Source organism: Muntiacus reevesi, chromosome 20 (genome assembly GCF_963930625.1).
Source record: "Muntiacus reevesi chromosome 20, mMunRee1.1, whole genome shotgun sequence".
Lineage (NCBI taxonomy): Eukaryota > Metazoa > Chordata > Mammalia > Artiodactyla > Cervidae > Muntiacus > Muntiacus reevesi.
Window position 1 is genome coordinate 47,675,931 of NC_089268.1, and position 26,750 is coordinate 47,702,680.

At 54.8% G+C, this 26,750-nt stretch overlaps 1 protein-coding gene across 3 annotated transcripts; it reads left to right on the forward strand.

The window, feature by feature from the left end:
• Nucleotides 1-944: 944 nt before the first annotated feature.
• TXNDC5 (thioredoxin domain containing 5) lies at nucleotides 945-25,790 on the forward strand. Of its 3 annotated transcripts, none has more exons than XM_065913340.1 (10): nucleotides 945-1,275; nucleotides 4,702-4,851; nucleotides 10,824-10,929; nucleotides 16,703-16,799; nucleotides 19,219-19,334; nucleotides 20,391-20,477; nucleotides 21,120-21,263; nucleotides 23,100-23,182; nucleotides 24,447-24,576; nucleotides 25,437-25,790. In XM_065913340.1, exons 1-10 carry the CDS (start codon nucleotides 989-991, stop codon nucleotides 25,557-25,559), a joined length of 1,323 nt encoding a protein of 440 aa, XP_065769412.1. In that variant the 5' UTR covers nucleotides 945-988; the 3' UTR covers nucleotides 25,560-25,790. The 3 variants fall into 3 exon arrangements, with proteins under 3 accessions (XP_065769412.1, XP_065769414.1, XP_065769413.1); XM_065913342.1 differs by lacking the exon at nucleotides 945-1,275 and adding an exon at nucleotides 1,602-1,621; XM_065913341.1 differs by lacking the exon at nucleotides 945-1,275 and adding an exon at nucleotides 1,818-2,390.
• The last annotated feature ends 960 nt before the right edge of the window (nucleotides 25,791-26,750 follow it).

A 26,750-nucleotide genomic window follows, 5' to 3' on the forward strand; every position in this document is an offset into this window, starting at 1 on the left:
TTAGCTGCTTGGTTTGGAGGGGTAATTGATGGCTTGGTATTTGGCAAACTGCAGTCTTAGGTTGAGCAGTGGCCAGGGCAGTGTTAATGACAGGTGAGTCATGGGGCGCTCCCCTTGCCGTGTCTCACTGCCTGGGGTTCCCCAGACTGCGGACCCCAGGAGGCAATCGGTGAGTCTCCTGATTCAGCTTCAGATCCCCAGGGCGAGGCCTAACCCTCAATTACAGCGTGCCTTTGGGCATGTGCGCAGGTGTGAACTGAGGCGCCCTATTCACACGCTTCGCACCTGGGTTCGCCTCGCAGCCTGCGGGGCCAGAGCAGGCGCGTCCAGATGTACCTGGGGGGCGCGGGCGCCCTGGGACGCCAGGCAGGCACCGGTGGAGGAGGACCTAGCCGGGGTTTGTGTAGGAGAAGACGCTGTGAGCGGCTCTCCTCTCATCCCGAGGTAGGGTGGGGCAGGCGCGTCCCCAAGCTTTCGCTTGGAAAGCGGGTTTTCATCACACCCCTGGGCTCGGACCCAGAATCACAGTTGACGTCCGAGAATTTGATTCATTCAGGTGTAAACCTCGCCCGCTTCTGCTCAGTTTCCTCAGTTCTGCTGACAGCAGCTCGCTCTTTTTTTCGCCTTTGTGTAGTTGCGGTGAACCGCTCTCGGTGGCCGACGGGCCCCTCTGACCCTCCAGTCATCGACGCAGCCCCACGCCAGAGCGGGCCCAGCGGGGCTTGGAGAGGCGCGGGGGCCCCGCGAGATTGGCCCAAGCCGTCCCTCCAGCCCTGAGGTGCGGGAGGCCGGCGCGGGAGGCTGTCGGGGGCCCGGCCCACCCGTCCCCCAGGCTCCCAGCGAGTATCCCCGGGCGCGCGCGGGCCCGTCTGGGCTGGGGAGGCGGGCGCGCGCCGGAGGGCGGGGGTTCGGGGCGGGGCCTCGGGGGCGGGGCGGGCGGCGTGGAGGGGACCGGCGGCCGGGGCGAGAGCGCGCCCAGCCCGCCGAGATGCCCGCGCGCGCCGGACACCTCCTCCCGCCTCGGCCTCGGGCCCTGGTCCGGGCCATGCCGCCGCCGCCGCCGCCGCTGTTGCTGTTGCTGCTGCTGCTGCTGCTAGACGCCGGCGGCGGGCGGGGGGGAGCCCGGGCCCAGGAGCCGGGTGTGGCGGCGGACGGGCCCCCCGCGGCCGGCGGCGGGGACGGGCAGGACCCGCACGCCAAGCACCTGTACACGGCCGACATGTTCGCGCACGGCATCCAGAGCGCCGCGCACTTCGTCATGTTCTTCGCGCCCTGGTAACTGGCCGCGCCGCCCGCCCGGGGCTCCGCGGGCGCTGGTCGGGCCGGGGCCGGCGCGGGTGGCGCGGGCCCGCGGCCTGGGGCGCCCGGCGAGGGGCTGGGGGCTTTCGCGCCTGGGGGCGCAGGGGGCGGCGCGCGCCGGGCGCTCGCCGTTGACGTGGCGCAGGGGCAGGGACCGGGCGAGAGGGGGCGGTCCCCGAGGGCCGAACCGGAAAGGGCCGGAGCTCTGGCACCGGGGGGTCGGCGCAGGGTTCGTCGTCCATCGGGGCCGCTGGTAGCCCGGAACCCGCCCGCACCACGTCCCCCAGCCCCAAACTAATGCGCTGGTCGGAGGCAGCGGCCTGTAGCTCGGCCGGTATCCGGAAGCCACGTGCGGCCGCGCGGACACCCGGGGTCCGGCGCGTACACGTGGACTTCCTGTCCCGTGCGCTCGCCGCGGGGCGGACGGGGTTTAATTGAAACGCAGGGACTCCGAGGCTCTGCGTTCGCGAAGTGGGAGGCGGGTGGTCCGGGCATTAGAGGGTTCCTTCTCTTTCCCCGGGAATCGGGGTGCCGTGCGGAGCTTGGGGGCCCCTCCGCAGCTCCGGGGCCGTGGCGAGCTCTGCTCCGGGTGACAGGACCCTCTGGCCCCCGACCTAAGGCTGTTTTGGGTCGTGCACTCTCCTCCGCTTTCTTGGGCCTGGCCATCTGGGAAGTGTGAGGTGGGAAAAGGCACAGCGTTGAACAGACAGCACCCCCCCCACCCGCCGCGTGGTTCCCGGATGGGGGCTTTGCTGTGAGCCTCGGTGCCGACCCCAGAGACCCTTGCCCTGCAAATCGTCCGAGAGAGAGACACCCCCGGTCCTTGACACGAGCAGAGGGACCGAGTGCCTTCTCCCAGGGTCTAGATGCCCGCTGAGGGGGGTTCCCTGGGCGGCGCAGCCAGCCGGTCTAGGGCCCAGGCCTTTGCAGGCTTCGCTGCAGAATTTGGCATTCTTACCCAGAGCCAGGAGCCTACTTGAGATGTGGGTAAGGGATGGAAAAAGGATTAGGAAGAAGATTCCCAAGAAAAGCCGCCTGTTCAGAAAATGTGCCCGCAGAGGTTGGAGGAAACTTTTCCCCCTCATATTCAGGTTATTACTGCATTTCAGTTCCTTTGGAGTTACATCGACACTTTTGGTCTGGCTCAATCAGACCTGTCACTTACTAACTGTATTTATGGGATATCCTGTGTTTCAAGAACCAAAGGAGCTGAATTTTTAGAACCCAGTGATATAGAAATGTAAAGTAATGGCTCTGGATAGTTTCTTTGTGGAGGGTGTTCTGAGAGTAGCTGTTGCAGTTAAACACACTACTTAACTGAAGTCTGCTTCTGTGGAATAAGTCTGCCCGTGGATTTTTTTTTCTTTATTTTTTTAAAAGAAAGACTGACATGTAGACATCCTAGTGCTAATGGAGTTTTGGATTTGGAGTCTCTGTGATGCTCATTATCTAGCTCTGGCCTGAGTGAAGGAGAGGACTACTACATTCCTGTTTAATTGTGTGTGCCTTATGGAGTTTTAGGTGGATGCTCCCAGAAAAAGTAACTTTGAAAGTTAGCAGACTTGAAGAGCAGATTGGAGTTCAGCTCGGATACACTGGGCTGTCCCTGATCTCTTTCCATTTCAGTCTCTGGAATGTTGAGCGCCCACGTGGGATTCGGGGGTAGGAGCCAGTGATAGCATTGATCCGTGTGTGTGTGTGTGTGTGTGTGTGTGTGTGTGCGCGCTCTGAACCCAGCAGAGGCAGGGCTGTCGTATGAGGTAAAGGTGTGCCAGCGCCAGGTAATACTTTCTGTATGGCCAGTTTTCGGGTCACACTGAATCTGGTGACAGTGAGGTCAAGGTTGGGGCCGCTGCCTTGAAAGGACCAGGTGGCTTTGCTCTGTTACTGACCACAGACTGCCTCAATGCAGGTGCAGTCTCAGAGTTTTTGTGCTGTAGCCCCAAGGGTCCAAAACCAGGGTGCCGACTGTGAGGCACCCATGGAACCATCACTAGGAAATGGCTACGCACTTAGTACGTGTCTCGGGCATCCAGTTGTAGAAAGGAAGATGCTTGTCTTCTTGGCACTTGTACCACGTCAACTTAAATCTGACGGTGGTTTTCCCTCACAGATACCTTCCAGAAAAGAGGGATTCATATTGTATTTGAATCTCTTATAAAGCAGGATTTTCCTTCTCTGGCCTGGAAGGTGTTGCTTAGGGAAAACAGGTTTGCTTAAAGCAAGGTCTTCTTGTGCTTCCTTTAGATGCTTCCTGGTGAGGTCATCTGTCAGGAAAAAAAAAGAGGCAAGGGGATTTAACACTGATTTTTGGAGAAATTGCTTTGAGGAAGAACTCAGAAGTGCTGGGTGTTCTGACAGCACTCTGAAAAGCACTACAGCAAGGAGTTCCGTGGTAGAGATCACGAACACCCACTCACCAGGAGAAGGGGGAACAGACCACGTGCTCTAATGCTGTGAAAGTGCGCCTGGAGTCTGAGACCCAGTTTTCAGTGTGGTGATACAGCATTTAAGTATGGCCCTGTGCACAGCCGACAGGTAAAAGACAGTGATCCGCCATATGACTCAAAAAGATTTAGTGATGGGGAAGAGACTGATGCGGTCAAGAAATGGGACAAGTAGAAGCAGTCATTTTAAGTCAGCATATTATTTTAAATGATAGATGATTTTAAAATACGTCATTAAATTCTTACAGTGAATATTGTAAGTGCCCATTTGAGCGTGTCACATTTAGAAGTTTTGAGTGGCCACAGTTTTTGTTTTTGTTTTTTAATAAGTTTCTCACTGGCGAGAATGCAGAACTGATTTCCTTTTGAGGCTGGTTTGTATTTGGAGAGAGTGGGTTACATGGTGGAGGAGACCTGACCCTAAAGGGACCGTGGCAGTGAGAAGGCCGGAGCTGCTGCCACCGAGGAGTGAGGCTCTCCTGAGCACGGAGAGAAGAAAGTGGACACCGGCCAGCTTGGGAGTCCGGGCTGACTTCCTGGAGGAAGTGACACCCAAGCCGAACAACTAGTGATCTGCCGGGCGGGCTTAGGAAGGGTCAGAGGAAGGCGTGCTCACTCCCAGGCCCAGCCAAGATAGGGTGCTTTCAGGGACCTGGAAGTGTGTCCAGAAGGGCTAAGCAGTGGGGGCGGCCCAGGAAGCAAGGCAGGTGGGTAGAGGTCAGCTGGGAGGTCAGCCTGGGCCAAATCTAGAGGCATCGGGCGCCGCGCCTCGCTGAGAACGTTGCCGGGACTGTCAGGTTCCGCAGCCACGGTGGGCTGGTCGGCTGCGTCTCCGCCGCGGTGTGAACAAGGGTGGGATCGGAGCGCCCCACTACCCTAGTAGGTGGCTGGCTGAGGAGCTGGACTGGCCCCTCCGCCTCGCGCTCAGCATGCTTCCTACCGTCCCTTGTTACAGGTGTGGACACTGCCAGCGGCTACAGCCAACCTGGAACGACCTGGGAGACAAGTACAACAGCATGGAGGACGCCAAGGTGTACGTGGCCAAGGTGGACTGCACGGCCGACTCGGCCCTGTGCTCCGCCCAGGGCGTGCGCGGCTACCCCACGTGAGTGACGGGCGTGCGCGGGGGCCCGCGTGCGTGATGGGTGTGCGCGGGGGCCCCACGTGAGTGATGGATGCATGCGCGGCTACCCCACGTGAGTGACGGGGGTGCGCGGGGGCCCGCGTGCGTGACGGGGGTGCACGGGGGCCCGCGTGCGTGATGGGTGTGCGCGGCTACCCCACGTAAGTGACGGGTGTGCGCGGGGGCCCCGCGTGAGTGACGGGCGTGCGCGGGGGCCCGCGTGCGTGACGGGGGTGCGCGGGGCCCCGCGTGCGTGATGGGTGTGCGCGGGGGCCCCGCGTGCGTGATGGGTGTGCGCGGCTACCCCACGTAAGTGACGGGTGTGCGCGGGGGGGCCCGCGTGAGTGACGGGTGTGCGCGGGTGCCCCGCGTGCGCGGCTACCCCACGTGAGTGAGGGTGTGCGCGGGGGCCCCGCGTGCGTGATGGGTGTGCGCGGCTACCCCACGTAAGTGACGGGTGTGCGCGGGGGGCCCGCGTGAGTGACGGGTGTGCGCGGCTACCCCACGTAACTGACGGGTGTGCGCGGGGGGGCCCGCGTGAGTGACGGGTGTGCGCGGGTGCCCCGCGTGCGCGGCTACCCCACGTGAGTGAGGGTGTGCGCGGGGGCCCCGCGTGAGTGATGGGTGCATGCGCGGCTACCCCACGTGAGTGACGGGTGTGCGCGGGGGCCCCGCGTGAGTGATGGGTGCATGCGCGGCTTCCCCATGTGAGTGACGGGCGCGTGCGCGGCTACCCCACGTGAGTGACGGGTGTGCGCCCTGCGCCCTCCAGGTCTTTGTTGGTTTTCCGCCAACCACATCGGGCCAAACAAAGTCCAAATTACATTTTTGGCAACTTCTTTGTAGTTCTGAGAAGTGAGGCGATGCCAAATTGGAGCCGGCAGTCCCTCTTGTTAGGCAGGGTTATATGTATGCTGTGTATTAGATGGTTTTTTGGACTTTGGAAAAAGCCTTCAATTAGCTGAGTTTTCCTTTTTATATAATTAAGAATGAGTCTGCCAGACAAAAATGGTGGTGTTCTCCATGAGGTCTTGTCACATCTGATTGTCCCATGTACATTTACACAGTGAATACCGACTGTCAGGAAGTTTTGGTCACTCTGTTAATTTTTTTTTTGGCAAGGTTTGTTTGTTTTTGACTACCTGGGTCTCTGTGGCTGTGCACAGGCTCTTCTCTAGGTGTGGTGAGCGGGGCCACTCTGCTTGGGGGCCCAGGCCTGTCACTGCGGTGGCCTCTCTCTTTGCAGACCACAGGTGCTCCATGTCCCGCTTCAGTAGCTGCAGCTGTCGACTCTGTAGAGTCCAGGCTCAGTAGTTCTGGCACACTGGCCTATTTGCGCCACGGCATGTGGGATCCTCCTGGACCAGGGATCGAGCTGTTGTCTCTTGCATATTGCAAGGCAGAGTCTTTACCCCCAGACCATCAGGGAAGCCCCGTCACGCTGGTAATTCTTTAGTCTCTTTTCTAGAGTTACTCCGCACGTGACCAGCACAAGGGCCGTTTTTGTTGGAAAGAAAGTGCAGTCATTCTGACAAGTGAGACTCTATTTCCTTGGCAGTTAAAATAGTTTTTAAGAACAGAAGTTGAAACTGGCTAAATGAACAAAAGAGGGGCTTGATGAGGCTGACTTAGTCTGCAGGCTGTGGGAGCTCTGAGGGTCAGGTGGCCTGGTTCTCTGCACCCCGCTCAAGGTGACTCCACTTGCCAGCTCTGCATTGCTCTGTTGACATGGTGGGCTTAGCCCGTCGCTGATTAGCCCACCTTGGATGGAGTATTCATTCCAGAAATAGACCTCGTGGCCAGAGAGGCGGGATCTTGTTGGAAGACAGTATTCCCTTCCGGACTGTGCATTTGATGTTGGGGTGAAGGGCACTTCTTCAAAAAGGGGAAGGTGCCACTTCCAGAAGGCTGGGGGAGGAGTCGGGCACTGCAGGTCCCAACACGTCCGTTCAAACTGATGAATGAAGTCAATCCTGTAGGAGATCTGAGCTGATCTTCAAACCTGAGAGGCCGCATGGAAAGTGGCTGGCACTCTGAGCTGGAACCTGGGCGCCGCGGTTTGGACCCTGGCTTCGCCGTTCACATATCCTGCGGCTGTGGCTGTGGTCCTGAGCCTCTGAGTGTGAAGCAGGATGCTGGCACCCCCACCCCCCATACTGGTGTGTGCAGACACCAGTCCGAACGTGCCCAGTCCTTGTTAAGGATTTCCCCAACATTCGGAGATGTGGCATTTCCATAAAGGGCTCTGGGACTCTCATCTTCAGTGACTGCCTGCTGATCTGGGCACGGGATCTCAAGTCTGTGTCTGGTCGGAGCACTAGAGACAGAACTTCCTGCCGTGCGTACCTGCCTGTTGGTATCATTGTTCTGTACTTAACTGTGTTGCCTTCAGATGGATGAAGAGCGTCCCGGAGAAGCAGCCAGTGCGTTGTGCGGCCAGTTCCCTGTAGAGGGCTTGTGACTTGGAGGGGCAGGAGCTACAGATGGTTGGTGTTCACTCTAGAACCGCTGGCTGTGTGCGGCCATGTGAACCAGTGACAGGGCTGAGCAGGCCTGGGTGGGGTGTCAGAGAGGGAGCGGAGGGGCCCGCCCAGACCTGCTCATCTCAGCTCTCTGGCTGCACCGTCAGTGGCTCCACAGACACTGTTCACAGATACCAAAAGATCCACGTTGGAGCTGGCATCTTGATTTGGTTTTTAGATCTGGTCTCTCCAGGAAAACCAGAGCCTTCTTTAGAGTTGTTAAAGAGAATTACCAGCTCCCACTGCATGGTTTGGGAAGGAGCCCTGTGACCATCACAACCAGCACCCGATTCTTTGCACAGATTGCAGGAGGTGGGGGCGTGCTGCATAAAATGTAGGGCTTTAGGGCCTTCACAGGTTGACCTGTGTGGGCTTCTAGAGGCGTTTCGAGGCCTGGATCAGATGATGATGTAAATGCTGGGCGTTGGCGGGGGTCAGCACATTAGCGTTTGTGTCATCCCTTCCTGGCACCTTTAACTGAGTAAAGGATTGGAGAGGGAGGGAGTTTGGGTTCCCAGGTCCCTAGAGAAGGCTGCCTGTGCTCGGGAAGCTGTTTTGGGATCTGTTGAGCCATTAAAGCATCTTTATCACATGGGAAGATGTCAGCAGGGGCAGAGCTGAAGGGGGTCTTTAGGGCTGCCACGCAGAGTGCCCCGAAAAGAACAGAGAGGCACTCTCACGGTCCTGGAGGCCAGAAACTGAAAATCAGGGCTCTGAAACCCCTCGGGAATCCTCCTCTGCTTCTTCCTGGCTCTGGCAATCTTTGATGTTCTTGACTTGTAGAAGCATCACCCCAGTCCTCCTCCTCAACACAACCTTCTCCTGTGTGCCGTCTCTCTGTCCAAATTTCTCTTTATATGTAGTCACCGGTCATAATGGCTTAGAAAGAAAGAAAAATTTGTTTAGTCGTGTTTGACTCCTGGCGACCTCATGGACTACACAGTCCATGGAATTTTCCAGGCCAGAATACTGGAGTGGGTAGCCTTTCCCTTCACCAGGGGATCTTCCCAACCCAGGGGTCGAACCCAGGTCTCCTGCATTGCAGGCGGATTCTTTACCAGTTGAGCCACAAGGGAAGCCCAGGAATACTGAGGCGGTAGCCTGTCCCTTTTCCACGGGGTTTTCCCGACCCAGGAATCAAACCGGGGTCTCCTGCATTGCAGGCAGATTCTTTTCCACCTGAGCCATCAGGGAAACACCATATTGGCTTAGGGCCCACCCTAATGACCGCATTTTAACTTGATTGCCTCCATGCAAATCGTGTTTCTAATTCAGGTCACGTTCTGTGGTAGCACGGGTCAGGACTTCCGGCAGATCTTCTGTTATTCACCCCATAACACCATCCCATCTGTGGTAGTAGGACTTCATCTTGCTGTTTTCCAGAGGGACCCGTCAGTGGGGATTGTCTCCCCTGCAGTCTCCTTGAGAGAGAGACAGTTCCCTTGGAAAGCAAGTGCCACGATGGCGGTTCGGCAGCCGCAGAAAGGTTTGGGGCTAACCGTGGGGCTTGAACCCGGTGGCCTGCCCTCCACCGCCGCCTGCCTCTCCATCCACGGTGGAAATGAAGTCAGATGCCCCGGCAGGAAAGCTTGTTTCTCCCCAGGGCCTGTGAACTTCTCTAGAATCTCAGACTTGGGCATTAACCTAGAAAGGTTTTTAATCCAACAGCAGAAAGAGATTAAAAATCAGTTGAGCTTCAGTCAGTGTATACCGGATGAGGAAAAATTGACAGATTAGGCTCTACTGTGTTTAACATTGGCAAAGAAACGAGAGGTGGGGTCAGCAATGCCTGGTTCTTTCTCATGCTCTGAGGAGCCACTCTTTTCCATCCTGAGGTGCTCTGTCGGAGGGGGGCGCCTGGCCGAGAGGAAGGCGTGGAGGATGGGGCTGCCCCGGTCCTCTGGGGCTTGGCGCATGTTTCCAGAGCATCTCCAGGGCGGCTGCCGGTGGTCACAGGCGTGAGGGGAGGTTCGGAGTCGCTTGAAATGTTAAACTTCATGGAGGAAGGGACACACTGGCCAAGTCTAGTTAGACTGGTTTTTTTGTCGTGGTTATAAAAGTATAAGCTGCCAGGGAAGGGGAGAGATACTCTTCACTGGAGGCGTTGAGGTGTCCCCTAGCCCATCGCAGGATCTGAGCTTCTGGGTGAGGCCGGTAAGCCCACTCTCACTAGAATGCTTTCTGCGGCCAGCGTGTTGGTTTTCTCGTTTGGTGTGAAGCTTCAGTTTAAGACCTTTGTGGGGTTAGCGATCCAAACGCACATTTCTGACTTCTGCTATATCTTAACTTCTTATATTCTGATGCTGCACATTGGGCATCTCCTAAAACCCACATACATGCCAGGAAGCATTAGGGGGTGTTTAGATGGTTAGGCTTGCCCCAGAATGCTAGTCTGTGTTTCTCTGTTTTCAAGAGCTGTATTTTAGTAGCCATATTTCCCCTTTCATTCTTGACACCTTCTACTAACTCTGTCAATAGAAGAATTATTCCCTCCCCTCCTTCATCCCTTGACGCCTTCTATTATGTTTTATCGGGAGCACGTTGTCCCATCTCTCAGGCAGTGACCCAGGGTTTGGACATGTTCATCTCGGTCTCGGATGATGTCTTTTGTTGTTTAGTCGCTCAGTCATGCCTGACTCTTTTGAGACCCCATGGACCGTAGCCCACCAGGCTCCTGTGTCCATGGGATCTCCTAGGCAAGAATGCTGGAGTGGGTTGCCATTTTCTTCTCCAGGGGATCTTCTCGACCCAGGGGTTGAACCTGCGTCTCTTGTATTGGCACTTGAATTCTTTACCCCTGAGCCAGGTGATGTCTGTGCTCCCCTCCAAAGACAGAACTCCATGCTCCGTCTGCAGATACCTTCAGAGGCTCGTATGTGTGGAAAATAGAAAAGATTCCTTCTCTGGGGACAAGGGAACAGGTCTTTATCAACCAAAGTCAGGGTCGTGCTTAAAGTTGGAAACTTGAACTCTCACTGTAGCTGGAGCCTCATGCCCTGTGAAGATTGAACAGCCTGGAAGTACATTGACTGCAGAACAGTCAGTTTCCACGACAGTTCTAGGTGACTCTTCAAAAGGCAGACCTTAAAAACTACTGAAGCCAGAAAGGACAATGAATACCAGGCAAGGAAGCTGGGGAGCTCTTGCTCCTGACCCTCGCAGCCGGGGGCTCGGCCTGACATGCTCACCTTGGTTTTGTTTTTCAAGAAGAACATGAGAAACTTTTTAAAATGGAGGATTAAGTGAATATGCCACCTCCTCAAACATTGCTTTTTTTTCCCCCCAGCGGTACCAGGGAGGGGCAGGAGTGAGCTGGCCACAGCCCGCCTGACACCCTGTTTTTACGATTGCTTCACTAAATGAGTTTATTCTTTGCTCAGAACAGTTTGAAGTGCTTTAAAATCTCCGTCTAATCCTCTGTTACTCTTTCAGCTTGAAGTTCTTCAAACCTGGTCAAGAAGCTGTGAAGTACCAGGGTCCCCGGGATTTCCAGGCCCTGGAAAACTGGATGCTGCAGACGCTGAACGAGGAGCCGCCCGTGAGTACACACGGCCACCCCTCCTTCTTCCTGTGTTTGTGGGGGAGTGAAGAGGCCAGATTAGGTACCATCTTAAAGCAGCTTTTTAGAACTCTGTGATATCATAGGTAAAGATTCACTTTTTTTTTTTTCTATTTTAAAAGTTTTTGATAAAATACACTGTAAAATTTGCCCTCTTTTTTGTACAAGTCCGTGGTATTAAATATTCTTAATGCGGTACAGCCATCCACCCACAGAAATTTTCCATCTTCCCAAGTGGAAACCCGGGCTTCCCGGGTGGCTCAGTGGTAAAGAACCCGCCTGCTAAGCAGGAGACACGGGTTTGATCCCTGGAGGAGGAAATGGCAACCCACTCCAGTACTCTTGCCTGGAGAATCCCGTGGACAGAGGAGCCCGATGGGCTACAGTCCATGGGGTCCCAAAAGAGTCAGACACGACTGAGCGAATGGACAGCAAGCAGAAACCTTGTTCCGATTAAACACTAACCCCCCCAGCCCCTGGCGCCGGTCAGCCTATATTCTGTCTCTGAATTTGAGTACTCTCTAAGTACCTTAGTGGGAAAAGATGATGTTTTAGAAACTTTTTATTCTGGAAGTGTTCAAACACGCACAGAAGCAGGAAGAAGAGCCTGCTGCGTGGCGGGCAGGGTGCAGTGGCGACGGCCCTGTGTGCCCACCTCTGGCCCCAGCGATGCCGACTGCTTGGTCTCCCGTCTTCCCATCCCGCGTTTGGCTGCGGTCAGGGTCGTCGGTAACTATTTCAGAACGCAGCCCACAGAAGCGCACTTACTACTTGCTAACACACCCTCCACTCCTGTCTCACGTGTCCTTCAAATCACACTGACTCCTCACCACCAAAGAGGGACTCGTGGCTCCTGGGGGCGAGGCCTCTGCTGGGGTGTCCAGTCCTGCTCAGCCCTCCCCCTGACCCCAGCTCCCCCCACTGCCTTGGGCCACACCCCCATGTGAATCTCTCCTTTGCTTCTCAGCCCCACGGCGCTAGTGGCATTACTGATAACAAAATTTAATACCCTGAGCTCTCTGTGTCTTAATGGCCACCACTCCCTACTCTGAGGATATAATTGTGGAAACTATGATTTCTGAGGTCTTTTTTTTTTTAATTGAACTGTAGTGACTTACAGTGTTGGCTTACTGGGATGTTTTTTAAAGACATAGTTACGTGTAATGTGTTCCTGAAAAAAACCTGTAAACCTCAGTTCTCCAGTTGACAGTAGAGTCTTCACCTTGTCATAAATCCTGACGATCGTGAGCCCTCCACGAAGTGTCCCTCCCTTTGCGGTGCTTTCTGGTGAATGCTGAGGGCCCAGGCCCGCAGAGGCCGAGCTGGAAGCTTGACGGGAGCACGAAGGTGGCCAGTGTCCCCAGGCTGTGCCTTTCTGATGAGGCGCTGAGAGAGTGGGAGGGCTTTGCACGCGGTTTCCATTTCAGCGCTTGGCTCAGTCTGCGGTCTTGCATCAGGTGAGCGTCCCCTGACCTGGAGCTAGTCTGGGCAGTTGCAGGGGTCTTTGCTGTCCCCTTCCAGGGTGTCCGTGTGGTCCTTCCGCTCTCCCTACATTCTGTGTAGTGGTCAGAGCCGATCAGAAACCCAGCTGCTTCCCAAGAGCCGCTTTTCCGTCACATCTTTCTAAAAAGTCTCGGGGTTTCCCTGGTGGCTCAGTGGTAAAGAACCCACCTCCCAATGCAAGAGACGTGCTTTTGATCTCTGGGTCGGAAACATCTCTTGGAAAAGGAAATGGCAACCCACCCCAGTGTTCTTGCCTGGGAAATCCCATGACCCGAGGAGCCTGGCGGGCTACAGTCCACAGGGTTGCCCATAGTTGGACACAACTGAGCATCACCACCCAGAACTGCGTGCTGAAGACCACTGGCATACAGTGTTGAGTAAGTGTTGATCAGAGCTGTGTCTAATTTTAGGTAACAGGGAAACCACAAACCCCTCAGTAAATTTGCATCTTTGTCACGACAAGAAAGCTGGATCAGCAGGTGTAACTTTCACATAGATTTAAAGTTGTTTTTTTTGTGTGTGTTCTCTGGAGGGGGGAGGAAGCCCGTTTTAAAGGGGAGTTCATAGCTTCCAAAAACATTTAAAATAAGTTTTTCACCAAAAAAAAAGGCAGTCTTCTGTGATGACTGTATTCAGGAAGCCATCAGCCAGGGTCAGGATGGCAGAAAGACCTCATCTCATGAGCCGATGTCCCTTTGGGGGTGGAGCCCAGCGCGCAGGCCGGGGCTGGGGACCTTGTGGCCAGGCCGAGGCTCAGCGTCGCCCACCTCGGGCCCGTCCTGGAGCTGTGGCCACACGGACCCCACCCTGGACCTGTCACCCCCCTGCCGTGTCTTGGCGTCAGAGCTGTGGGCATTGCTGGAAATGATGCTAGGCTGACTTATTAAAGAAAAATGGAAGTATTTAGACTTCATATTACAAACCAGAATTATTCTCAGTATGAATTTTGCTCTATGTTTTAAGTGAAAGCTTTTTAAAAAAAAACTTCTATGAAAGTGTTGGTCTCTCAGTCATGTCCAGCTCTTTTCGACTCCGTGGGCTGTAGCCTGCCTCTGTCCCTGCGATTCTCCAGGCAAGAATACTGGAGTGGGTTGCCATTTCCTCTCCAGGCGATCTTCCCGACCCAGGGATTGAGCCTGAGTCTCCTGCATTGCAAGCAGATTCTTTGCCATCTGAACCACCAGGGAAGCCCTTCTGTATTTATACCTAAATAACTTAATATATACATTTTCCTATTTAAACAGGATAAATTTAAGGTTTTCCCTCCTATTATTATGGTAGTATATTAAAGTCAAGGGAAATCTGCCATTTCTTACCTTCTACTCCAATTTTTATATTTCTGTTTCCTTCTGTATTATTTTCCTTAAGTCGTCATCAGACATGGTTCTTTTCATTAATGATCTTTTTATATAGTTGAATGATCGTTACAGTGATCATATTTTATCTTGTGGATATGCCAAAATTCAGCCCTTTTCTGTCATTGGATATTTAGGTTGTTAATTTTTCCGTCATCAGAACGCTGTAATAAGGAACATTTTTATCTTTGTAAAAGACTTTTTTCCCTACTTTGGAGTGACTTTTTTAGAATATAGATCCAAACATAACATTGCAAGGCAAAAAGTAAAAAAGCCAGACCACTTTTAGAGCTCCTGTTGAGGAGTGCCGAGTTGCTTTCTCTTTTAAAAAATGTCTTTATTTTTGGCTCTGCCAGGTCTTCAGTGCCGCGCAGGCTCTTCTCTGGTTGAGGCGAGGGGGTTCTCTCTAGTTTCAGGGTGCAGGCCTCTCACCGCGGGGCATCAGCTCCAGAGCACAGGCTCAGCAGTTGTGGCACACAGGCGTAGCTGCTCCTCTGCACGGGGGATCTTCCCAGACCAGAGGTCAAGCCCGTGTTTCCTGCATCAGCAGGCGGATTCTTGACCACTGGACCGCCAGGGAAGCCCCAGGTTGCTTTTTTAAGACTCTAAGCCCACGTTGTCCCCAGCCTGGGGACGGTACCCATTCTGTGATACACTGTGAAGTTGCTGTAATGATCATCTGTCTTTACCTGCCATGGAACAAATACCAAAGACCTGCTCCTTTGGTGCCAGAAACAGGTGTTTTACCACCGCAGGCCCTTTGAACACCTTATACACAGCGACATCCAGTCTTCTCTTTCACTTTGTTGGACCTCACTGACTGTCCCTTAGCCATCACTCTCTCAGACATCCTTTTGTGTGGGTCCTTAGCACTTAACGCAAACGGAGCGTGAAAGTCAAGCCAGCAGCAGAAAGCTTCATGTGGCTGTTCAGTCGCTCAGTCGTGTCCGATTCTTTGCGACCCAGTGAACTACAGCACGCCAGACTTCCTTGTCCTTCACCAACTCCCAGAGCTTGCTCAAACTCATGTCCATGAGTCAGTGATGCCACCTAACCATCTCGCCCTCTGTTGTCCTTTTCTCCTCCTTCCTTCAATCTTTCTCAATATTAGTCAGCTCTTTGCATCAGGTGGCCATACTATTGGAGCTTCAGCATCAGTCCTTCCAATGAATATTCAGGACTGGTTTCCTTTAGGATTGACTGGTTGGATCTCCTTGCAATCCAAGGGATTCTCAAGAGTCTGCTGCAACACCACAGTACAGAAGCATTAATTCTTCGGTGCTCAGCCTTTTTTATGGTCCAACTCTCACATCCATACATGACTACTAGAAAAAACCATAGTTTTGACTATACAGACTTTTGTCAGCAAAGTAATGTCTCTGCTTTTTTAATATGCTGCCTATGTTTGTCAAAGCTTTGCTTCCAAGGTGCAAGTGTCTTTTAATTTCATGGCTGCAGTTGCCATTTGCCGTGATTTTCGAGCCCAAAAAAATAAAGTGTGTCACTGTTTACCCGTCTGTTTTCTATGAAGTGATGGGACCAGATGCCATGATCTTAGTTTTTTAAGTGTTGAGTTTTAAGCCAACTTTTTCACTCTCCTCTTTCACCTTCATCAAGAGGCTCTTTAGTTCCTCTTGATTTTCTGCTGTAAGGGTGGTGTCATCTGCATAGCTGAGGTTATTGATTTCCAGCTTGTGCTTCTTCCAGCCCAGCACCTCTGCTCGTGTACTCGGCATGTAAGTTAAATAAGCAGGGTGACAGTATACAGCCTTGACGTACCCTTTTCCCAATTTGAAACCCGTCCGTTGTCCCACGTCCAGTTCTAACTGTTGCTTCTTGAGCTGCATACAGATTTCTCAGGAGGCCGGTAAGGTGGTCTGGTATTCCCATCTCTTTAAGAAGTTCATTGTGATCTACACAAAGGCTTTAGCATTGTCAATGAAGCAGAAGTAGAAAACTTCATGGTGCTTTACAATTACACCTCTGTCCAACTTTGAGCTCTCAGCATTTTGAAAGCTTCTAATGACTTAATTTGGATACTCATTTTAATGGAAATACGAACCCCTAGATCAGAACTGAGTAACAGACGCCCACATGTCTGTGGGACAGTGATGTCTCAGTGATCATCTCTTCACCTCTGCTTGCTCTGGTTGGATGTCACAGGTGTGCTGGCCTAACAGGAGATGGAGACACCTGGGGTGGCGTGGTATGGTGGTTAGGAGTTAGCTGTCACACTGGTGTCTGCGCAGGCGCTGGAGACGTGCCTTTAGAAAAGCCACTTCTTGTCCCTTCTCTGCTTCTGTTCCAAACTTAGTCCCGTGAATTACATTCGTAAAAGTGCAGCCCAAGTTTGCTCTGTGGTTTTTCTCTCTAGCCGTTCATCCGTCCAAATTTCCCCTCTTGTCACCCTTTTCCTTTGACCAGCTCTTCAGAGTCTCACCTTCTTTCCTGGCTTTTCCTACTGTCGCTGTGCATGAAGGGTGGCTGGGTCTGCCTTCACCTCTGAGGGTCTCGGTGCCTCTCGCTTCTGTGTTCTGCCAGCCGTCTTGGGTCTCCTCTCCCAAGAACCGGGCGGGGTGCTAGTTTGGGACGGCCCACCCTTCAGTTTGTCTGCTCCGTTGGGTTGGGTTGGAGGGCAGCAAAGGACGGAGGGGGACCGCTGGCTGTCACCTGGTTGCCCTGGAGCATCAATCCTACAGCAGTTGGCAAGGGGCCTCTTGCCCGATCAAGTTGCTTCCTGCCGCGGGCGCCCCTCCACACAGCGGCATCCCCCGGAGGCTGGAGGTGGCCGGGGGAGGGAGGAGAGCGCAGAAGGTTCCAGGCAGAAGCCGTGATGGGCTCCACGGCCCCTCAACACACACCCGTGGTGACTCTGGTTCCGTGTCCCCCATCAGACTCCAGAGCCCACGGAGGAACCGCCCCGCACCCCCGAGCTCAAGCAGGGCCTGTATGAGCTCTCGGCCGGCAACTTCGAGCTGCACGTGGCGCAAGGTAGGCGGGCGGGCGGGCGCGTGCGTGCATGCGTTCGTGCCCGTGAGTGCCTGGGGGCGGGCCGACCTGCCACGTGGCCGGGGCTGCTGCCCTCGCTGCTCTGCTGGAGGGCTCGGAGGCCACTGCATGGGTGGTGGTCGTCCAGGATTTCACTCATCCAGCCCCGCCCACACCCGTGTCTAGCATTCTTCCTCTTGGAGATTATGTCTCCATCCGTTGGAGAGGCTGGTTCTGGTGCCAGGCCGAAGCCTCGGGTGTGCGAAGCGCACACGTGGAGACTGCGTGCACTTATCTAATTTGTGCACAGGCTGGACCTGTGCCCTTGGATGGTGAAATGTTTGTTTCTGTTAGTCTTAATCGTGTACTTACTGACCTGAGGCAGAAACAAAGGTGTACCTGTTTAAAGCAGAATTTAGTTGGGACCGTTGTAACATACCAATCAGGATAGGTGTTCTTCACCCTTAAACCACTTTTCTGACACCATATGTTCGTCTCCTCAGTGTCAGAGTGACCCGAGCAGTTTCTGAGTTAGTAATCTGCATAAGACCTCTCTACGCTCGCTCAGAAGCCTCAGCTCAGCAGTGAAGGGCTTGAACAGGAATCCAGCCGTCAGGCTGACCTCCGCTCTCAGATGCTGCCGTGGAGAGAGAGCCTCCGTGCGACCGAGGCAGAACCGTTCTGAAAAAGGGCTTAAAATTGTGTCAGGCCCTGTGGGTCCTGCCTGCTGGGAGTGAAAACCCACCTGCTCCAAGGCTGGAATCATTTGTTCTGATGCCTGCAGCCACGTTCCATTTTTAATTAAAGGTCATTGTTGGTCCCGATGCTTTGGGAGTGGACCTTCAGGGTTTCTGTCCTCTGGGAGTCACTTTGAGTCGGGCTTGGACTCCCCGCTGGTTGTGTTACCAGAACCAGCCAAAGCGCAGCCCCGGCCCCCTGAGTGGGTCACCCGTCGAGGGGCCGAGTCCTTGGCCACTGGCCTGTGGGTCTGCCGGGAGAGTGGTGCCCCGCCGGCCCTGCTCCCGCTCCCCTTGAGGCTCCTGGACATCCTGGACCCGCTGTCTGCACCTCACAGCCCAGGACGGCGAGGGGCCTGTCTGGGGAGACATGGTTCCAGCCTTGCAGACCAGCTAACATATATCTTATATATATATATGTATATATATATATATATATATATATTTCGTTTGTGTAAAAGAACTGAGGTACAGTTGGTACAAAATATTGACTGTCGAAGCAAGTTTTCCCCACCTCCCTCGGATGCCCCCCTGCCGCGCTGACCAGATGCCCCGTGAGCATCCCCGTGGCGAGCCTGCCTCGGAGCCTGGGTCCCGTTACGGCCGCTGGTCTCCTCTCCCTGCCCGCAGCCTGACGCCTTTCTTGGCCCTAGGCTGGTCAAGGTCAAGAGCCTAGATAAAAGTCCAGTCTCTCAGTCATGATGTGGTTTACTTCCTAGCCAAGAGAGTGATGCTCAAGTCTTAGTTGCTTTTTTAATCTTCTGTTTTATTGTGAAAAGCCAGATACAGAAAGCAGTGTAGGGGCAGTGAATGATCATAAAGCGGTCACTCTGTAACCACTGTCCAGCTCAAGCCCTGCCCTCCTCTCCCGCCTGCTGCCTGACCATGCGGAATCCACCACTTACTTTGCTTTCCGGTTTCATCCCCCACGTGTGCTCCACAGCACAGCAGTTGAGTCTGCTCTCCCTCTCTGCTTTTTTAAATCTCTCCTAAGTCTCTTTCAGTCTCTCTGTTCCCTCAGCTCTCTCTCCCTTGCCTTCTAGAAGTTTGCTGAGCACACAGACTGTCTGACCTGCACGGTCCCCGCAGTGGGGACTTGTCGTGGTCCCAGGGTGTGGAATACAGCTTCCCTGGCCCCCGGCCCTCATGTCTCTCTTCCCTGTGAGCTGGCAGTTGGATCTCGGGCCCTTTTCGCTTGGTGTTTGATGTTTTGAGGGGTGTGAGCACGACTGGGCAGTCACTCTCTGATGTCAGCAGCCTTGCTCATCACTGCCTAGATCCGTACTTCACCAGAGATGCCAGCCAACACCACTGCTGAAATGACAGCGTCCCTTCTTTATTTTTTTTCAGCAAGAGGTAACTGGCCCTTGTTTATCACTCCGTTATCCGAAGTGCAGTTCATCTCAGGAAAGACAGGCTATAAAGTGCCTGTTTCTTTCCCTTTATTGCCAGTTTTCCAAATAATGAGTTGGTTCCCTGGTGTCCTTCAAAGGTGACAAATTCCTTTCTAAGGATGGTCATGAACTCAGGGATAGAGACATATTTGATGGGGAGTCACTTCTTACCAGTTGAAGGGTTCATCCTGAGTTGAGCTTTGCAGGAAGACAGAGCTGACACATGCCCATTCTGTCTGTGTGGGTGGCTGTAAATCACTGTCTCCCCCTCCCCGCCTTCTCCCCCTGAAGGAGACCACTTCATCAAGTTTTTCGCCCCGTGGTGTGGTCACTGCAAAGCTCTGGCTCCGACCTGGGAGCAGCTGGCTCTGGGCCTTGAACATTCCGAAACTGTCAAGATTGGCAAGGTGAGTGAGCGCCCCTATTAAACTGGAAATAGATGGCCTTTGGCTGGATTAATTAGCCGAGTAGCCCATTATTCATTCTGTGCATGTCATTGCAAGCTTGATTTATTAATTCCATTTAGCGTGCCAGTTGATAATTCATTTCACTTTCACAGATGGCAACCTGGTTTTGAGAGTGCTGGCTTCCACATTCTAGAGATTAAAATTAGGGCTTTGGCTCCTTGGTTTATTTTGAAGCAGTGGCAGGTTCTGGACTGGCAACCCCAGAAGCCTTTCTGCCAAGACCTGGGATGGAGCCGTAGAGAATGTTCACTGGATGCCCTCGGAGACCGTCCACCCTGGGTCTCACCCAGGAGCTGGTTTCTAAAGGACCTCGGCTCCACGCCCAGCCGGGGTACAAAAGACCCACCCACAGTGAGCCCCGCCTGCTCACCCTGCTGCCGGGAATCCTTTCCTGATTCATGTGGGGAAGGCAGAAGTGGAGCCTAACCACTGGGTTTTTCAGTTTTGTCTTTTTATTATAGTCCAAAGACTCCTATTTAAAATTGATGACTTTTTTTCCCTTTGCTCTTAAAATGCTGTAAGCTTGAACCTGAGAAGACATTTTTCCCATTGAAGTACTCACCAGGCTCTACCCTGCTTAGCTTTCAAAATCAGACCAGATCAGGCGTGTTGAGGGTGGTCTGGCTGTAGACCTGGGGATGTTTTTCAGCTTGCTTTGTGACTGGCGGGGGGGGGGGGGGGGGGGGATCTCTGTCCTAAGCAGCAGGCCATCCCCTCTCCAGGTGTCAGGGTAGGGTCCCTTTTTCCACCTGTTAACCTGCTTAGGGTAAATGATCGCTTCCTAAAAGCTGGCGTTTTTGAGTGAAAATAAGCTGCGTCTCTGAAGGACATCTCATTCCCTGCCCGCTCTGCTCAGGGGAGGTCTCTCTAGAAGCTGCAGACGCTGCCCATGGGGGATTTGAGGAGTTTCCTTTCTGAAAACGCTGAGTGTCCGACAGATGGTTGGTCAGGAAGGCCCTTGGAGAGACTGACTGGGCATGCGGTCTTTCTCTCCAGGTGGACTGCACGCAGCACTACGAACTCTGCTCAGGAAACCAAGTCCGAGGTTATCCCACGCTCCTCTGGTTCCGAGATGGCAAAAAGGTACGTCTTGGGGTCTCCGTGTGGAGACGGGAGGTGTGTCTTTGCCCCAGGTGAGCTGTCGAGTGGGTTAAGAGGGCACGGCGGCCCACTCCAGTGGGCTGGGATTCTCCAGGCGAGAATCCCCGGGGACAGAGGAGCCTGGCGGGCTGCAGTCAGTGCGACCACAAAGAGCCGGGAGCGGCTGAGCCACTGAGCTCACTGGCCCAGCTGCCAGCACAGGTTGTTCGGGCCCTGGTTTAAAGGCACACACGTCACGGGACGAGAGGCTCTTGGTCTTCCCTGGTGAGATCTGACGGTTGGGAGGAACCGTCAGGTGTTAACACGCAGCACTGCGGGCTCAGGTTATCTTTAGAAGAAGCTGAGCCCACAGTTCTGGTCCCGACCTTTGAAGGGTCAGCGTCCGCTGCCTCCCTGGCCGATGGACAGCGCCCACGCACACAGACCTGGTGACCGCTCGTTCCCCCGAAGGAAGGCCCTGTCAAGCTCTCTGCTCAGAGCAGAGCTTCGGTTGATCATTTATGCTTAGCCTTGACGTTTGAGTAGCAGACACCACGGGGCCGGGACCCCCAGAGGGAGACGTCTGAAGGCGTGGGCGGGCAGGGGGAGGCCCCTCAGCCCTGACGTGTGCCCGTGCCCCGACAGGTGGACCAGTACAAGGGCAAGCGGGACCTGGACTCGCTGCGGGAGTACGTGGAGTCGCAGCTGCAGAGCGTGGGCCGTGCCGCCCCGGAGCCCGCCCAGCCCTCGGAGGCCCCGGCGCTGGCCGCTGAGCCCGCGGCCGACCAGGTGGGTGCCCGCCAGGGACGCTGTGGGGACGGCCCGCGGCCCATGTTTTGGGACCGTTCTTCCTTTGGGTTCAGTCATCGCTGCCCTTGTGTCAGCGAACAGATGAGGGGCCAGTGGGTATTTGCCGGAGGGGCTGCCCCGATGGGCGGGGGTCAGCCGGCCGTGCCCGGGACAGCGTGGGAGGGCAGGACGAGGGCTGTGTGCGGGGGAGAGGCGGTGGCCGCTGCGCCAGGAAGGCCTTTTCAACGCGCAAGGGTCTCAGGTCTGTAGGGAGCCCGTGGCGGGCTTGGAGCAGATGGGGACTTGAAGAAAGCTGCCCGGTGAAGCCCGTGTGAAGGAGACGGGAAAGGGTTGTATCTGGAGATGGGTGGTGTTGGGCCCCCGCGGCCGAGGCGAGTCCAGCTGCAGCAGCACATCGGGGTGGTGGGGAGCCTGGCCAGGAACGCCGGGCAGGCGCTGGGGCATCCAGGGGACAGTGCCACCAAGCTCGGGGCTCGGTTCTCCAGGCTGGGCGGGGTGCGTCTGAAGCTGATGTCTGTCTCCCGAGATGAGTTGGGTCCCATGTCTGCAGCTTTACATAGACCCCGAAGCCAGGGGTGGGAGTGAGATTACTTGATGAGTCAGAATCGTGTTTGTTCAGCTCAGTTCCTAAATGGAGTCCTCGTGTTGCTGATTCCGCCACACGGCCCGTGGGGTCCACCCCAGGACGGGGAGCCTCGGTGCTGGGGAAGATGCCCTGCCCGCCCCCCGGTGACCCTCCAGCCTGGGTGGTCACAGGGCGGTCGTGACTGGCTGGCGTCACTGCACCCCGAGGCCAGGCCTCTGTGCTTGGAAAACCAGGGGCTGCCTACCCCCTCCTCCCTGCGTGGGGCCGCGGTGGGCCTCCCCCGCCCTGAGCGGGAACCTCGGCGCCTGGGGACTGCGTGGATGTTGGTTAAACGTTGACGTTTTGGTTTAAGAAGTAAAGAAATGATTTTGTAGTTACGGACCCTATGTCAGGGAGTGTGTGTCACAGTGGGTGTAGAGGTCACCCCAGGTCCAGTCTACTTACACACTGTGATGTTTTCATCAAGCCCAGACGGTTTCTATTTATAATCATTTTCCACCATTAAGATCTTTCGGGGAGTGTGGTCACCTCTCCGGACAGAAAGGTGGCAGGTCCCGACGGCCTCATGGGCGCTGACACCAGGACCCCGTGCCAGACCCGAGGGGGCGGCCGTGGTGCTACAGTCACGTGACGCACCCCCGTGTTCTTGCTCCCACGTGAGGATCGCAGGTCCATTTTTGGAGGAGCGATACAATTCCGTAAGGAGCCATCCAGATGGACGCGCTTTAGAGCACACTGCCTCACGGCCCCTTTGCCCTGAATTCTCCAGAGTTCAGATTGAGCAGTTTTCACATTAACTTTGAATTTTAAGACGGAAAGCAGCCTGTTATCTGTAAGACACATTAGTGCCTGTGCTTCTCTTAAGGTCCTTAGAGAAGAAACTCTCTATGAATCCACAGATGAGAGCAGTAGAACCAGCGAGAAGAGCAACATGTGTAGAGAGTGCAGGGAGGCCAGGCAGTTTGGACTGGGGTCAGTGTTTGGGGCTCCAAGCCGGCGAGGTGCAGACCGAGGCGTGGCCCGCCCCGCCGCCCGGCATCCCCTGGGCTCCGGACCCTGGGCCCGGTTACTGCTGTTTTGTGAAAGGCGAGTTGCGCGGGTGTTTGTGTGTAGCCTTGGAGCGCACATACACCATTTTGCAGATGTCTGACTTGTATTTCCGGGGTCCCAAACTTGACCCAGGCTGTGCTGCATCATCTGTGTTTGAGTGGTGGCTTTTCCCTCCCCAGGGCACCGTGTTGGCGCTGACGGAGAGGAACTTCGATGACGCCGTTGCAGAAGGCATAACTTTCATCAAGTTTTATGCTCCATGGTAAGTGGCTGTTGGTCAGAAACTGCTCTGTCATGCCCTCAGGTCACATCCTGACTTTCTGCGCTCACGCGGAGCCTCCAGCCTCAGTGTTGGGGGCACATACGACGCTTACACATAGTCGTGCTCTCAGGAAAAAGAAGTGTTACCACATGGCTCCTGGATTCACGTAGCTGGAAGTTTGGTGTGTGGAGGAGGAGGTTCAGTCTACTTGGGAGAAAACATTAAAAACAGATGGTTCTCACAGCCAGCATCAGGTTGAAGTTGAGTGGGATCTGGATGCTCTTCCCCATAGACGGCCCTTGCAGTTCAGCCTTGACCCTTCGTCTCTGATGTTGGAACTTGGGTTGCCGCTGGGGCCGTGCAGCATGTCGGTCACTGCCCTGCCCGTCCCGGGGCCTTTGGGGACCAGAGCAGAGGTGGGGGCTGCTCCAGACCACGGAACCGGAGGCGGCAGGGACACAGCGGGTTCCGGGCTGTGCCTCGCACCTGTGACCCTGGCAGCCCCTTAGATCTCTGGAACCGTTTCCTCAGCTGTGACGTGGGAGGAGAGCTTTGTCTTGAAATAGCCCATTTTGAAAAAATGTGGAGAATGTAGGATCCTGACGTTACGAACAAGTATCGTCACCACGGTCACGTCTGCTCCTCGGTTTGTTTCGTTCCAAGTGCTCGTGAGTAACCGCTATGGAGCATGTGACTCGGAGTTGTCTGTTCTTAAAGAATAGAAACACGAGTAAATGATGCCTTTAAAACTGTGAGGTATTTCCAGGTTTTTGGTAAACCTACAGCTGTGCAGATCAAGTGTAAGGACAGCAGATCGTAGAGGGGAAGGGGGGTTGGAACAGGGCTCAGGGCTTCCCTGCTCACAGCGCATCGCCAAAGCCTCAAGGAAGCTTCGAATTGTCTTGAACATTTCAGACCGTAAGAAATCGAACCTGCTTTTGGTATTCAAGTGATTGTTTTTTTAAAAAGTGTCTCATTTCCGGTTCATCTCCTCCTGCTCCTGGTACACTCATAAACCAGGGAGCCCGCAGTTTCCCGCAGAGAAGGTTTCAGAGCTAAACCTTGTTCTCAGACTGTTGTGTCTGTCCGGTTATCTGAGTGCCGCCTCGGGTTTGGATTCGGGGATGGGGGCGGGGAGGAGGGAACGCCGATGCGCCGGCAGGAGAGGCGGACGTTTATAAACTCGGGCCCAGGAGGCCGTCTGGGCAGCGGCGCGTGGCTGAGCGGACCCAGCACCTCAGAGGCACTCACGTTCTGTCCCCAGGTGCGGGCACTGCAAGGACCTGGCCCCGACCTGGGAGGAGCTCTCCAAGAAGGAATTCCCCGGCTTGGCGGAGGTCACCATCGCCGAGGTGGACTGCACTGCCGAACGCAGCCTCTGCGGCAAGTACTCGGTGGGTCCGCGGGGCCTCATCCGCTCAACAAAGTGTCTGTGTCCTTCTGAGAGTTTTGAGGTTTTTTCTTTCTCATTTGAAAAGCAAAAGCAAAAGAGCTGCTCTCCCAAAAGAAAGGCTTTACTCTGTGAGTGCACACGATTCTGTGGTGGTGGGTGGGGGTGAGGCTTTCCTACCTGGCTGGAGGCTGGGCCATGACCTGCAGGACCATTCTCGTTGGCCAACAGGCAGCTGGCGTGTCGCCTTCCTCGTAAATGCCTGAGGAGCTTGCTTTTCAGAAACGGGGCGGCTCTCCATCCAGGAAGTGTTTGATCCTACACTTTCCCGCTGGGAGGGCTGCACTAGCAGGGTAGGCGTGTGGCTTGGCTTCTTCATACAACTGTTGCCTTTTTTCCATGCCATTAGCACCATCAAATAGCCTAGAACACTTGTGATTCTGTTTTTCAACTTGTGTTCTTTGCTTAAAACACTTCTGAGGCCTCTGGAGTTTATTAGAAGAGATAATAGCACAGATGTCACCTGCTTACTAGAAGACAGTGTGTGTGTGTTTTAAAGAGAAAAGAGGTGAGCTGTAGCAGACAGGTGCAGAGTCTCAGGCCCCCGCCAGCCGCACCAGCTCCCCAGGGCTGCTGTGAAAGTCCAAGCCGCCGGTTCAGGGTGAAGCCCCTCCTCGATGCTAATCTTCAGAGTGTCTCGTTTGGGTTTGAAAACTGAAACAGAGCCCCAAGGCTCTGCTTTCTGCAGCCTCAGGTCGTTTTCAAAATCTAGCTGTAGACTTCCTTGGGCACAACTCAAGGATCTTTTCTGATTTTCCTTTGTGCATGATTCAGGCTGTTTTTTAAGCTTTGCTTTTCTTAAAGGTACGAGGCTATCCCACATTGCTGCTCTTCCGAGGAGGAGAAAAGGTCGGCGAGCACAGCGGGGGCCGCGACCTGGATTCCTTGCACCGCTTCGTCCTGCGTCAGGCGAAGGATGAGCTGTGAGCCCCGGCTGGACGCCACCTCCCGCCTGGCCCTGGGCACGATGGGGCGCCGTCCCTCGGCCGCTCCCGTCTTCCCTGCAGTGGTGACTCAGAGATCCGAATGTACTAAACTCGTGCTATCTTCTCCGTGTGTGTTTTTAAGCCAACACACCCTACAGATTCTTAAGTTTCTCTAAGTAAATGTGTAACTCACGATCCCTTTGCAAACTAAATATTTTCAGTGGCGACCTACCATCCGTTCCCTGCTTTAATCTGCTCTTGGTGAAATCGAAATGGTTTCCTTTGAGACTAAAATGAGAGTCAAGGAAAACCCAATGGCCAGACTACTCTTGGCTCCTGAGTGATTCTGGTGACAGCATCATCCAAAGCGTGGTTTATCAAAGGGCCCAGGAGTCCTAGAGGTGGCCTTGCCTTGTGGCCCTGTTGAGTTGCTTTGATCACATGACTTGTTCCTAAGGTGGCTGGTCCATAGCTTGGAGCGGATTTGACACACAGACCCCCGATGCCTGTGGAAGAGCCGCTTTTCCAGCCCGTCCTGGACCTCCTGTTTCTGCGGGTGCCTCTCACGGAGGGTGGTGACCGCCGTGAAAGCCGTGGTACCCCTGACACGTGCCTGAGTAAGATGGTGCCGCTGCCATAGCCTCGTGTGGGTGTTGACACTTGACCGATTGCTTATACTGTTGAAGGAATACTTGTCTCTCCTGAAAGATTTCATTAGGGATGTGAGCCAGAGTCCCTGTGAACGTCAGGAGTCATAGTCTCCTGTTGAAACTGTGGGTGTAGGAAGTTCCACACGGCTCGTCGTGACCCTTCTAAGAACTCCTGGGAAGGTTCTGATTGTCTCTGCCCCCCAGGAGGGGGCAGGAGGGCTGCACGAACTCTCCCAGGTCAGGTATCAGGGACCGGGGATACCCCGCGGCTCCACAGCCGAGCCCAGACTGGAAACAGCAGCAGGTGGCGGTCTGCCTTCCAGGAGGCCGCCCGCCCGTCTCCTGTGGGCAGAGGGGATTGGCTTGCCCTCCAGACCAAGGCAGGCGGGGCTGCAGTCTGCCACGTCCCTGGTGTCCTGAGTCACGCCATCCTGGGTGTGAAGCCTTTTTATCCTCGCCCTTGGAAATCAGCCGCCGTGGCCTAGGCTCCTTTAAGGTTAGTCTTCCTGGTAACACCCAGCGCCCCAGCGCCCCTGCTCAGG